At 35.7% G+C, this 14,453-nt stretch overlaps 2 protein-coding genes across 4 annotated transcripts; one reads left to right on the top strand and one right to left on the bottom strand.

Annotated features, from left to right (window-relative positions):
- The first annotated feature begins 345 nt into the window (after positions 1–345).
- LOC124886965 (nuclear intron maturase 4, mitochondrial) lies at positions 346–4,322 on the top strand. Of its 2 annotated transcripts, XM_047395894.1 has the most exons (3): positions 379–848; positions 1,564–3,521; positions 3,635–4,322. In XM_047395894.1, exons 1-3 carry the CDS (start codon positions 785–787, stop codon positions 3,647–3,649), a joined length of 2,037 nt encoding a protein of 678 aa, XP_047251850.1. In that variant the 5' UTR covers positions 379–784; the 3' UTR covers positions 3,650–4,322. The 2 variants fall into 2 exon arrangements, with proteins under 2 accessions (XP_047251849.1, XP_047251850.1); XM_047395893.1 differs by having other exon boundaries at positions 346–848; positions 1,564–4,322.
- A 374-nt stretch (positions 4,323–4,696) lies between these two features.
- On the bottom strand, positions 4,697–14,133 carry LOC124886966 (mRNA-decapping enzyme-like protein). 2 transcript variants are annotated; one of them, XM_047395896.1, is made up of 9 exons: positions 13,881–14,133; positions 11,997–12,037; positions 11,198–11,247; positions 10,885–11,029; positions 9,581–9,631; positions 7,463–7,586; positions 6,067–6,534; positions 5,110–5,203; positions 4,697–4,901 (listed from the first exon to the last, which is right to left on the bottom strand). In XM_047395896.1, exons 1-8 carry the CDS (start codon positions 14,040–14,042, stop codon positions 5,150–5,152), a joined length of 1,095 nt encoding a protein of 364 aa, XP_047251852.1. In that variant the 5' UTR covers positions 14,043–14,133; the 3' UTR covers positions 4,697–4,901; positions 5,110–5,149. The 2 variants fall into 2 exon arrangements, with proteins under 2 accessions (XP_047251852.1, XP_047251851.1); XM_047395895.1 differs by having other exon boundaries at positions 4,844–5,203.
- Between the last annotated feature and the right edge of the window lie 320 nt (positions 14,134–14,453).

The raw sequence follows: 14,453 nt of genomic DNA, 5'->3' as shown, positions 1-14,453 counted from the left end.
TTTACTTAAACTATTATTTTTAAGAATTTTATATCTTAACTATCATTTAATTTAAATCATTCTCTCCATTTGCTTAAACTTATCACTATTTTTTATTTTTCAAATTATTTTCAACACATATTACTCTAAAAATTAATTAATTGAGATAATACGATAAAATAATTATATTAATAATTATTTTTTTAATAAGTAAGTGTGTCATATCAAAAAATAATAATTAAAAGCGAATAAAAGAGTATAATTTCACTTAAATTTGCTTGTTATTAATTAAAAATGAGATGAAAAAATATTTGATCAATAAATTAGTGATGTGTGTTTAACATAAAATAAATAATAACTTAAGGTACTTTTATATGGATAACACCAACAATTCCTACCTCCACCACCGCTATTTTTTATTTTTCAATCAAATAATAATTTAATTTTATTAATTTATATTTTTCTGATATTTAAATAAATTGATTATTTGGATTCTATATTAGTTTTTCTTTTCAAGATTGGAGTAGCGAAAACCAGGGTGTTTGGGGGAAAAGGAAGTTGTCCAAACGGGGCCTTATGTAGTTTCCCCTTGTCCTCTTTGTTAATTAATTAGTTTGTCAGTGCAGCAAGAGGAAGAGGAGAGCATCCATGTTATTAATGGTAGCATCTTTGAGCAAAATAGGCTTTGTAGCAGCTCCTATAATTTTGGAAATGAGTAGCAGCATAGATAGAAAACTGAAGAAAAGAGTTGTTGTTGTTGTTGTTTGGGTGGTGTTGATGAACTGATGATGATGATGATATCATTATGGTGGTGCATAAATGTACTTCACTTCTCCACTTTCTCCCCCGCTATTCTTCATCTTTTATTGGTAATCCTCTTTTTCTCAATTCCTTCAATCTTTTTTTCATTCTTTTACTGCAAGTTTTTTTTTTTTTTTCTTTCATTGTGTATGGAGCAAAATGTTACTTCTAGTATTTGGTTGGGTATAATTTATAAAGTAGCTGACTTTCTATTCCTATACTTCACTAGACATTGAAAGTTGGGATACTTGGAAGTTACTACTCCCTCCGTTTAAAAAAGAATGACCTACTTTGTGCGGTCATTCTTTATGAAACAAAGGGAGTACTAGTTTTAAAAAAAAAATTGGGATATTTGTGAAGGAAATCATCTTCTCCCTTTTGAATGAAGGGGGTGTTTGGATGGGCTTTTTTTAAGTGATTATAAGCTAAAAGGTACCAACCAAAAGTAGGTAGCAATCAACTTTTGGCTTTTTGTGAAGTCACTTTGTGACTTTACCAAACAGCTCCAAAAATAAAAATAAAAAAGTGTTTAAAAGCCAAAAACACTTAAAAATGAGTCAATCCAATCACCCTCGAAATACCAAAATACTAGAAAATAACTTCATTTTGAATGATATTTGTCTGAATTAAGCACATAGAGTCTTTTTGGAAACAACCTCTCTATCTCTACGAGGTAGAGGTATGGTCTGCACCACACTTTGTGGCATGTGTTGTTGTTATTGTTGCAAGTGTCCTGGATGTTGGAATTGTAAGGAAGAATTCTAATCCTGGTAAATGTGACAGGGAGGCCTGTTGCAGGATTTCTTGGTTATTCACTTTATTATTCTACTGCTAATCAATTTGACTGTCATACACATGATGAGAACATTGGCAAACTAAAACTAGCTCAGGGCTTAGCCGGTTTGGTTCACGAATCCTTGAACCTGGAGGAGAAAAAATCCCTAGCATCTACGAAATTGGTTGAGAAGTCAATTGAGGATTTGGGACGTGTGAAACATGGAGCATCGCTGGCACGGGACTTAGCAAACCTGGTGGAAGAGAGTTATAATCTTGATGAGACTAAACCGATGGATCGGGTGGAACATAAAAGATTACTTGAACTACGCATAAAAAAGAGAGTTAAGGAACAGTGTGTAAATGGCAAGTTTCAAAACCTCTTAAAGAAAGTGATTGCCAATCCAAAAACACTTTCTGATGCTTTTGATTGTATTCGATTGAGTTGTAATGTTGATCTAGTGTTGGATGGTGAGAATTTGCCTTTTGAAGCCTTGGCTGAAGAGCTTTCATGTGGGTATTTTGATGTTAGTGCTAACACATATTCGATCTCAACAAAGGGCTCAAAGAAACAAGTCCTTGTTTTTCCAAATGTTAAACTAAAAATTGTTGAGGAAGCAATCAGAATAGTATTTGAAGTTGTCTACCGACCTCACTTTTCAAAGATATCACATGGTTGCCGCAGTGGAAGGAGCCATTTATCTGCTCTTAAGTACGTTTGCAAAGAGATAATAAATCCCAATTGGTGGTTCACTTTGCCAGTTAGCAAAAAGCTCGACAATCAAATCCTAGCTAAGCTCTTTTCAATTATGGAAGACAAGATAGATGATCCTTTCCTATATGCGATTATATCTAATATGTTTGACTGTGGGGTGTTGAATTTAGAATTTGGGGGTTTTCCAAAAGGACATGGTCTCCCACAAGAAGGAGCACTGTCTCCAATTTTAATGAACATATATCTTGACCTCTTTGATCATGAAATGTACAGGTTGTCAATGAGATATGAAGCTATTGATAACGGATCAAGCGCTGAAAAAGGTGCGGGCAACTCTGTGCTACGCAGTTGGTTCAGGAGACAGATATCTGGTAATGGTTCTCAAGAATGTCATGATTTGAGCTACTCTGAAATTAGGGTGCATTGTTGCCGCTTCATGGATGAGATTCTTATTGCCATCTCCGGTCCCAAAGACGTTGCTGTTGCTGTCAAGTCTAAAACTGAAATTTACTTGAAGAATTCTCTTCATTTAGAATTTGAAAATGAAATAAATGTTTTTCCATGTGATGGGCCTACAGGCATTCGCTTTCTGGGTAGCGTGGTTAAAAGAAGCCTGAAAGAGAGTCCGGCTGTAAAGGCTGTTCACAAATTGAAGGAAAAGGTAAAACTATTTGCTTCGCAGAAAGAGCACTCATGGGACACCGGGACAGCAAGAATTGGTAAGAAATGGCTCGGTCATGGGCTGAAGAAGGTAAAAGAATCAGAGATTAAGCATCTCTCTGATGGTAGCTCCCTTTTGAGCCAAATTTCGTGTTTTAGAAAAGATGGGATGGAAACAGATCACTGGTACAAAGTCTTACTAAAAGTTTGGATGCAAAATAAAAATGTTAAATGCGCAACAAATGAGGATGTTATCTTATCTAAGCATATTGTCGAACCATCTCTCCCTCAAGATCTAAGAGATTCGTACTATGAGTTCCAAAAGCGTGCTCAGGAATATATATCTTCTGAGACAGCTTCGACTCTTGCCCTGTTGCCGAACTCCAACTCTTCATCATTAGCGACACAGATCATAGCTCCAATCAGCATCATAAAGAAGCGACTCTTTCGATATGGATTGACAAACTCCCAAGGATATCCCCGGCCATGTCATCTGCTAGTTTTTTGGGATGACAATGAAATCGTTGACTGGTATGCAGGTTTAATCTACCGATGGCTGAGATGGTATGCTGAGTGCGACAACTTTAATGAGGTAAAGCTCATTATTTGCAATCAAGTAAGGTTGTCTTGCATCAGAACTCTGGCAACAAAATATAGGATACATGAGACTGAGATAGAGAAGAAATTTGATTTTGAATTGCGCAGAATTCCTGCAACTGAAGATATGGAGATTGAGATAACAAATGAAGCAACAAATTGCGAAGCTGTTGATAATGATGCCTTAATGTATGGAATAACATACAGTGGGATATGTTTATTCTCTTTAGCAAGAATGGTGAGTCAGTCACGTCCTTGCAATTGCTTCGTTATAGGATGCTCAGCTGCAGCTCCTCGTGTATACACTCTTCACGTGATGGAAAGACAAAGATTCCCTAGTTGGAAGACTGGATTTTCTAGTTGTATACATCCCAGCTTACATAGAAGACGACTTGGATTGTGTAAACATCATCTGAAGGATCTACTTCTCGGTTACATTTCACTTCAATCTATTAATTTCGGTGCTTGGAAAGGAAACAACTTTCCTTGATTCCAAGTGGTAAATATGAAGACAAGAAGATGGAAAAACCATTTAATTTTCTTGAAGATTTGGTTTTGCTGTCTATCTTTCATTGACTTCATTATCTTGGGAGTATGCAATGTTTTGACATGGGAAATGTCCGAATCATGATCTTCAACTCGTCGCTGTCGAATCATGCTAAAAGCTCAAAGTTGCTGACTTGAAGATCCCATGAAAGTTGTATGTTGTTGGTTTGATTCTGAGAAACTAATGTGAAGGTAAATTTAACTGTATCCACGCCCTGAACGTTGAATGAAGTCTATTTTCTTGCTCTCATCTTAGGCTGTTGTTACATTATTTTCTGAAACTTTCTGACCTTCGTATTCTCAAAACTGTGACAATTGTACAGAAAAATGTTCGTGAAACTTTCGTTGCAATTTACTTCAGCTTAGGTAATATGAATTCGTCTACAAGAAGTTTTATTCGTTTTGTTGTTCTAGTACCAAGTATATTGGTGACCAAAACTTGGGGCAAACCCAGATTTTCTTACGAATGAAAAGTGCAAATCAAATTGGGATTGATTCTATTTTACCTAAACAAAGATAAAACTAGTAGATAGTCTATATACTCTCGTAACAACAGCGACAGAACATAACACATTTTACGTAACCATGCTTTTAGAAATCTTGTCTGAAACTGGAAATATTTAAGCACAAACCAATATACACTTCTAGAAATAAATCATATGCTTAAAGTTTTGCCTGACCAAGCTCCAAAATTCTTTACCGTCTTGCAGTTGTAAGTTTCAACAGATATTGTTTCAATACCTCTTAACATTTGTGGAAAATCGAACCCAGTGAACTTCAATGATTCCGCATACCAAAGCCATGATATTCACCAAATTCTATCAAAACTCTGCGTAGAATTTACAGAAATGTTTCAGTGTTTGCTATTGTCGATATTAAATGGTTCATAGACATTTATAAGGATCCGTTGAGGATTGTCCAAGTTTCATATTACATCGTCATAGATCTAGTTAGTCTCCTCATGAGGTGAAAAGAAGACAAGTCCAAATCTCCAGCACGCGAAACAAATATATACAATATATACAAACTACGCGTACATGGTGTCAGATCTACAACATCACCACATCTCTCAAGGGATCATGAATGACCTTTAAGCAAAGCTTGGTAGACCAAGTCGACAAACTGATTGTCCTGCGTAAAAGTTTAGAAAACAATCATTTTTCCTTCAATAATAGCAAATTCAGAAAAATATCCTGTATGTGAGCTGCATGTTATTGATGAAATATCAATGATGCAATTACTGAAGTCTATCATGATCATCAATTTAATAAAAATCTATCATGCAATTATAATATATTGCATCTCCATGATTTGAACATAAATTGCACATATGGTTGTTCAAGAAAGAATGAAGAGCTTGCAGTGGAAACATTGATGCTAAACTAGTAACTTTTGTAGATGCCTAGGCATTCTTCATCCCATCCTTTCACCAATGGTTGGGTCATACATTTTTCAGTATTTCAGGAATTCGCTGATACGATGTGCCAAGTTACAGGTCAAGCATGGGGATCATAGCTCTACACATTGAAAAAAGAAATTGCACATTATAAAAAGTATGAAATCAAAACCAAGAGTTAACTTGACTGGGCATCTTAAGAACTAAGTAGACAAACTGACGCTTCATCAGTAAAAGTTTTAATTTTAAACTAGCCAATTAGGATGTAACTTCTACAACATAACACGTGCATGTGCATTTTAAACTTTCGAGCCATGTACAAAGATCCTTTGATTGTACGCACAAGTCAGACTGAAGTTACAAATGGTGAACCCTCCAAATCCGCATGTGTTTGCAATGAAGCCGTTTTGATAATATGCAATGTCCACAAAATTTATGGATAAAATGGTCAAGATTTATGCAGTAGAACAAAACCTAAATACTGTTCAAATACACAAAAGATGCACTCAGCAATGACAATATATAATTAATTAACACAGTTGTTTTCATCTGATAGCAGGCAGAGTACATAAATTAAATCCCGGATGGCTGGATATACCTGAACAAGCATTAGAAGCACGTCTTGAATTTTCTCTCTGCTTAGTGTTCCACTATTTGGAGGAATCTGAGTAGAAGTGAGAAAAGGAGATGAAGCAACTGGTGAAAAGGGTTGAACTAGAGGTGTACCATGTGGGTGTCGTGGATTCACATGAGGATAAATGACGGGAGTTGATGTTGCTGAGACAGGAGTTGTCACCAATACAGGTGATGCAGGAGGTGTAAAGAAAGAAGGCTTCACAAGATTTCCAGGGTGATTGACACTATTGATCAGGTTAGCAGAATCACGGCGCGACTGTGGAGGAAGTGATGGAGCTGACTGAACAGGTAACGAGACTAGCAAAATTGAAGCAGAAGATGGTAGGGGACTTGGAACTCGGCGTGATGGATCAACTGTTTGAGCTGGATAATGATATGGCAGTCTGGAGTTCACAACATTTGAAGAGGTATGCCCAATGGTTGCAGCAGTCTGCAACAACAAAATTCAATCTCAGGACTTTACTACATCTCAAGGAGGAAGGGCAGCGGAGGAAGACTACCCAGTACTTCAAAACCAATTGTTACTACACTAGAGGATATTCTCATTGATCTTCCACGGTGCATTCATCTACTAATACAGCCTCACTCATATAACGAAGAAAAAGATGCATTTTATTTCCCTAACTAGGTTATCTCAGAATAGCCAGCTTCTGCATAACATCATTTTTTCAAAGACAAATAACTACAGCTGCTAGGCCCCAAGTGAAGCCATCTCGGACAGTTTCAGTTACCAACAGAGAATAAATTCTTGGAACCTCGGGAATTTTATATTCCTCACAGAAAAGATTCCATCCTATGATTTCTCGTGTTCGTTTCCATGCACTTGGTATCATCATTAGTCAACACACAGTCATCTGCTTTGGAAATAAATGTCTTCCTCAAATTTTTGGGATGGAACACTATTCTCATGATTGTTTTGTTTTGGGGAAGGGGGTGCACGTACATTTAATCACCCAACGAAGGCATGCATGAAAATGTGAGGCTTATTCAGACATATATCCTGGTAATGGATGGTCTCTTTAAATGATCAAAGAGTATACATGCATTACAAGTTCTTACAAGAATATAACAAAATCTTCAACCAAGAGAATCTCGGGCGACAAAAGTTTTAAGGAAACATACAAAGGCCAGCATTTTGACACCTTTCACCGCACGAATTGAGTGACTGGAGAAGCCAATACATAGAAATGTACAAATAAAGCAAATGAGGTAGACAGAGGATTAACACCATTTGGCAATAAACAGAAACTGCTTTTTGGTTTAAAGTTCATGAGCAGATACTAAAGTTCTAAACGTGGCAGTTTTAGATGTTAGGCAGGAAATTATACTTCAATATCATAAGAAAGTTTAGTACATACATTGGAAAAGTTCATAAAGGAAGAATCATCAGCACCGACCCCAGCCATAGAGGTGGTAAATGCTGGTCCAAATGGCCCTTCTATTACTGTACTTGTTGGGACCACCTCATGTTCTGTAAGTTCACTGCACTTGAAGACATCGGGATAGGTTAAAATTAGAGTAGAAACAAAACCACATCAAAGAAGTGGGAGATAATCAAGAAGACAACAACAACAACAACAACCCCAGTATATTCCCACATAGTGGGGTTTGGGGGGGGGGGGGTTTAAGATGTACGCAGTCCATACCACTACCTCCGGAGAAGTAGAAAGGCTGTTTCCGATAGACCCCCGGCTCGGAAACACAGAAATTAATAGCTGAAGAACAACAAACATTGACCTTCTTTTTAATACGAGAAACAAACATTATTTAGTTGCCCCTTATGTACAAGGGAAAAATGAAAGGATACAAGATAATAAAGTTGATACAAGACAACAAAGTCATTATTTATTCCTCTATTTCCTCCTTTCCTCTGTAAGTGCCTATGTTTAAGTTGGACACTGAAGATCTATGAAAACCATAAATGAGACTAACTCTAGGAAAGTAAAAAGTGCAGGTTCTGTTATATGTTCTTTCCACAAGCGAAAAAATGAGCAGAAAGTGTTGCGATAGCATCCATATTATTGACTCATTTAATTTTGATTAAAGTTGTCTCACTTACCATTATAGTTTCCTACAGCCAATAAGAGAACTCAAACCAATAGGTTAACTAGTTTACGTTTGACTATCTCAACTATTGAAAGTAAAAGAAAAATCTGGTAAGTAACTACTAAACCAAATAGGCTACAATGGCTCTAAACCCTTTTGGTGAAAATTTAAACTATTGTAATGTGAACTCCTTATATCCATTTATACTGAAAAATTCTCTGACAGAATTTAGAAAAGGGAATTGGATTTCTTTTTCTGTCTTTATCTCAAGGATGTAACATTTTTTGATGGGGGGCGGAGGGTTCCACTAGTATTTTATTGGAATGTCATCCGGGGGCCAAAGTGACATTATTAGCTCCAATTGATATTGGTTTTATCACCGGATTAAAAATAATTAATGTATGTATATATTTTAGAAGAACGATTTGATTGAAGAATATGTAACAAATTGAAGTAAAATAGGATGGTTGTAGCAGAAGAGTGCTACAACAGTGGAAAAATATGATATGAATACCTATCAAAGTGACAAAAAAGTACAGCCTACCAATTTTAAGACCAACAAGGTTTATATAGAAGTGAAGCCGTCAAATACAGATGTTAGGATAGATATTTGATCATACAAAATTACATGATTAGAAATGATCACATCCCGTAGAACAAGTGGCATTACATAAAGCATAAAATGAGAGAGGTCATCGGAGATGGTACCAATTTATCTCGCGGAGACTTCCAAATTAACTATTCCACTGCCATGATGTTGTGACAGTTAAGAGTGCTAAAAAGATAGTTTACATTCACGTGGAAGGGAAATATCTTTGAAAATCCAAAACAACTTGGAATCCATACAAATTTAACTAAGAACATAACACAATGACATGGCGGTTGAAATAATGAGAGAGGTTAACGGAGATGGTACACCAATTTATCTCACGGAGACTTCCAAATTAACTAATCCGTTGCCATGATGTTGTTCTAGTTAAGAGAGCTAGAAAGAGACAGTATACATTCACGTGGAAGGAAAATATCTTTGAAGACCTAAAATAACTTGAAATATATACAAATTCAGCTAAGAACATAACACAACGATATGAATTATGACGGTTGAAGGTACTAATATGCGTATTGATATTCCACATAAAATACTACATATATGATTATGTAGGAACCATCAATTGATAATCACAATTTTGCAGAGATTATTTTTTTTATGCCTCACATTAAACTGACCTTTAAGTACTTGTCTTCTATCATGCTGCAACAATTAAACAGTTTCTTACCATGTAGAATATGGGATTGATATAGCTTCACCACAAACAAGAATATTCATGAGTAATGACAAATAACTTGTGCCTATAATAAGTAAATCGCTTGACAAACATCTTAATTTCCCCCAAAAAAAAAAATGAGGGGCAGAATCATCGAGGCCGCACCTTTTTCTTAGCTGTGGCTTCAGGGGAACCTTTGAGTACGCACCTAAAATTCTGGGATCCACCACATCAAAGTAAAATTATACAAGTTGCAGATTATGTGCCATGATTACGTAAGAAAAATGACCCAATTACTTCACATGCCCTGCACCACTAAAAGAAACTAGCAATAAATCGTCTTTGATGTCAATTCCATGAACAGCTATAACAGTTTTTTTTATCAAGTTACCAATATAACACAACGATTTACTGGTATTCCTATATGATTAATGCCATTTCCATTATGTAACACAAAGCCTAAATGGATTCCATACAAATTGGACACCTCCATTAACAAGAACTCAGAATTGGATCCTTAAAGAGATACTGGCAACATAACCATCGCAGTAAACTAAATGTTTGCTGACATAGAAATCACATATTTAAAGCTTAAGGTAGTCATAATTTGACTAAACAAGCTCCGGAAATTGAAATATTTCATTTATAACAGCTTTCAACCTAATGCCATCTGATAGAAGAACCCTATCATGGTTATCCATGTCAATCTTGTCATACTATCATCCAGTTTAAAATCATTCAGGCTAGCTATGATAATAACAGTCAACCACAAGGAATTCAAAATACAAGGATAATAACCAGCCCTTAACATTTTCCCTAAGTAGTTTGTTCACTTGTTTATTTCCTCTCTATCATATGATATATGTCTATAAGGATCACATATGTCAACAGTTGCTATATGTGTAGATGTTCGGGAGAAGATGTACGATCACCTCTAATAACATTGTCAACTTGCTACATGCTTGTGGTGGGAGATTATGAATAGGTTCGTAATACAATGGGTAATGCCGAGCACGATAAAGGAGGAACTATACCTGGGTTTTAGAAGAAAGAAGAGAAGATGCAGGGCATGGGATGTAGCACTACTAGCTCTTATGTGGGTAATATGGAGGGGGAGGCATAGGAGGCCGTTTGAAGGGTTTGAGGAAGATTTTGTAGCTTCATGACTCTAGCTTCCTTTTACACCCCTGAATTCTTGTGTGTACAGATTTTGGTATACCTCCTGTATCTCCCAAACATTAATAAAATTGCTAACCTTATAAAATGTCTATAAAATCCTCCACCATAACAGTTGTTTGATATTGTTTAGAGAGAATCATTAATTATCCACAAGAATATGTTCTCAAACATCATAGATCTCCATTGCTATAATCTCAACCTTCATCTCCAATTATACATTTTCTAATAGCAGGGAGATAATCTCCACTCAAGAATATAGCTTGGGTATGAAGACTGAGGAAGATGTCGACCTGCGAAAGAGATCTGCAACCTCCTCAATTTCATGTGCATTGTAAAACCAAATACCATTGACTTCTTGGGCTGCATTTCGATACAACAAGTATGGAACCTGAACCTCGAACTCAAAGTCCCCAAAGAGATCTTCCACCATATTTTCTGCTTCATATGAACTCAGATGTCAAAATGGAATTCATTCATATGAAACATCACTTTCAAACATCATAGAATGGACAAAGTAAAAATAAAGAATTCTAAATGTTCTCTCCTATGAATCGAAAAGGAGAGGCCCGAGATATATTATTAAAAGAAGAAATGGGATAATACCTGTATTCCTGCGGTTCATAACAATGAACTGGAACCTTGGCTGAGCACTCCTAAAATAACATAACCAACAACAACGATATCTGGTAATCCAACCTCCTTATAGGCAGACAATCCATCAAAAACCATCAGATTCCCATAATATTACATGGAAAACAACCTAAAAAGCCAAAGAAAACATCACATAATTATATGGTATTTACACAGTGTGATACCAATTTCTGTCAAAAGCTGTATCAAAAACCATTTTTTGACAAAGCAATAGGCATCCCCTTACCAAGTCTTTAAACATGCAAGTAGATGTTTCCAAGGGGGTGAACTGACCTAGTACAACCCACTAACCAACACTTCATCAGGGGGAATTTGGCCGTGGGACTAGATCAGCCAGCTATACAGATCAAGGCCCATGGGCTGACCGGTGTTCAAAGAAGGGAAAGAGAAAAGAAAGTGGCAACAGCTAGTTAAATGCATACAAAATTATCCCAAATTCCCGAATTGGATGCACTGAACCATACCGAAACATTCCTACACTGACGGGTGCAGTAGAAATGATGTATTTTATTGTTTTATTATGTTACAAATTTAAAAAGTTATTGTTGATTTACATGGATGAGAACTATGCCAATTTCAGAAGCAAAGCGAACACACTGAACCTGTGAACTCCTAAATTGGGGCTAGACCAGTTCGCCTGGGAACTTTGCCATGCACATGAATGTTCAGACATGTGAAACAAAGCCAGATACAAACACTTTATGTTTAAATAGGAAACAAAACCAAGGTACATGTGATACTGCATGCATACCTTTTAACTACAAAGAAAGAACCTTCAACCTCCTTGCGGCTCTGCAATCCAAATTAAACATTCAATCAAGTTATTCTTTAAGACAATATTTCAACTGCTTGTGTTATACATTGGCCAAAAGGCAGGAAGCAGGAGTACACAGCGCAGTCCATTAGAATATATTTTGGCAGAACATCTAATTCACCACCTTTTCATCCGAATGATGTATATCATGACAACTGAGTCCAAATAGAGAAAAATGAACACTGGGATTTGTATGTTGATCCCGACTAGCTTGGGATTGAGGCATACCTTAACTTAGGCGGTGAGTTACTAAATGCACATATTAAAAAGTATACACAATGACTTTCTAAATCATGCACAACTGAAAACAACATTCCATACATACTAAAAAGACACAGTAATGCACGAGTTTGTCTAGTAGCATCAGAGAACTATTTGAAATTTACTGTGTAGAACAATCCCGAGGAACTTCTTTACAGTCAAATCCATCAATATACACATAGCGAGATTAATGTGTACTTCCAGAAATCACTCAAATGTCATTTACACTGAATAATGACTTTCCAAATCATATACAACTGAAAACAACATCCCGAAGAACTTCTTTACAGTCAAATCCATCAATATACACATAGCGAGATTAATGCGTACGTGCAGAAATCACTCAAATATCATTTACAGAACTGAATAATGACTTTCTAAATCATATACAACTGAAAACAACATTCAATACATACTAAAACACATAGTAATACACAAGTGTGTAGTAACAGCAGAGAACTATCAGAAGATCAGTTTAGTAAGTAGTACTATCCCGAGGCACTTATTTAGAGTCAAATCCATCAATATACACATAAAGAATTAATGTCGCTCAAATATTCACATATATCTATCTACTTAAAGCACAAAATCAATCAAAACAATGAATAATGATTTTCTAAAACATATACAGCTGAAAACAACATGCTGTACACAAACACGCAGTAATTGGCAAGTTTGTGTAGTAACAATACAGAACTATAAGAAGATCAATTATGAAATTTACTAAGTAGAACTATCTGGAGGCACTTATTTACAGTCAAATCCATCACTGTACGCATAGAGAGATTAATATAGCTCAAATGTGCACATATATCTATCTACATAAAGCACAAAATTCAATCAAAACAATGAATAATGAATAATCTACACAATTTAATTCAATCATACACAACTGAAAACAACATTCCAAACACACTAAAACACAGATTAACAAGCGAGTTTGTATGGTAACAAGCAGAGAACTATAAATCTGAAATTAATGCAGCTCAAATATTCACGTATATCTATCTACATAGAGCACAAATTCAATCAAAACAATGAATAATGACTTTCTAAATCATACACAACTGAAAACAACATTCCACACATACTAAAACACACAGTAACAAGCGAGTTTGTGTAGCAAGCAGATAACTATGAGAAGATAAATTAACTAAGTAGATATGAGAAGATGAATTAACTAAGTCGAACTATCCGGAGGCACTTATTTACAGTCAAATCCATCAATATATGCATACAGAAATTAATATCGCCCAAATATTCACATATATCTATCTGCATAAGCGCAATTCAATCAAAACAATGAATAATCAACACAATTTAATTCAAGCATACACAACTGAACACAGTAAAAAAACATTAATTTAATTCAAAACAACATTCCATACACACTAAAACACACAGTAACAAGCGAGTTTGTGTAGTAACAGCAGAGAACTACAAATCCGAAATTAATACAGCTCAAATTTTCGCATATAGAATCTACTACTTATCTACACAAAAAGCACAAATTCAATGCTTGAAGCAAGATGAACTCTCATCTGTATCTCCTAAACTCACCCATTGATTGAGGTGAACGTTGAATTTATACAAGGAAACATGACCAGCGGTGATGAGGATCTCCTCAATACAACGATCGATTCTCTGCAGCACAGTGAGGTTTAGCATCTTCTTGCTTCGTTCATCCACATTCGGCATTAACTTTGAACTCGACGACGACATTACTCCACTCCTTCTACAGATGAAATTCGATTCCAATTTGTTGATCGAAGAACAAAATACTATAAAAGCTGTAGAGAGAAGCAATTTACTTGAAAAGTTGGGTATTTTTCAATGTCATGATATAATGCTGCCACGTGTCAAAAATTAGTTTAAAAACACAAAATTTACTCAACATTTCCCTTTTTTTCTCAATTCTATATTCGATACCCGTAGTGAAGTTTGATTCGTGTGCTTCGGGACTATTCGAGGAAAGCACACTCTTACAAGAATTTTTTCATATTAAGGATTGAACTCGAGATATCTCGTTAAGAGATGAGCAGCTCCATCCATTGTACCACATTCTGTAGTAATTTTTTCCTTGATATTTTCTGAATCTATTGTTTTAATTTAGAGTTCATTTTAAATATTTTA

The sequence above is a fragment of the Capsicum annuum genome, chromosome 9 (assembly GCF_002878395.1).
Source record: "Capsicum annuum cultivar UCD-10X-F1 chromosome 9, UCD10Xv1.1, whole genome shotgun sequence".
In the NCBI taxonomy this organism is placed as follows: Eukaryota; Viridiplantae; Streptophyta; class Magnoliopsida; order Solanales; family Solanaceae; genus Capsicum; species Capsicum annuum.
This window is presented reverse-complemented; position numbering and strand designations above follow the sequence as displayed.

Coding starts and splice junctions, on each gene's coding strand:
- LOC124886965 (XM_047395893.1), top strand. CDS start 785: ATGGTGGTGCATAAATGTACTTCACTTCTCCACTTTCTCCCCCGCTAT. Junction 849..1,563: donor CTATTCTTCATCTTTTATTG/GTAATCCTCTTT, acceptor TAAATGTGACAG/GGAGGCCTGTTGCAGGATTT.
- LOC124886966 (XM_047395896.1), bottom strand. CDS start 14,042: ATGTCGTCGTCGAGTTCAAAGTTAATGCCGAATGTGGATGAACGAAGC. Junction 12,038..13,880: donor ACGTTCACCTCAATCAATGG/GTGAGTTTAGGA, acceptor TTTGGATTGCAG/AGCCGCAAGGAGGTTGAAGG. Junction 6,535..7,462: donor CCTTTATGAACTTTTCCAAT/GTATGTACTAAA, acceptor TTGTTGTTGCAG/ACTGCTGCAACCATTGGGCA.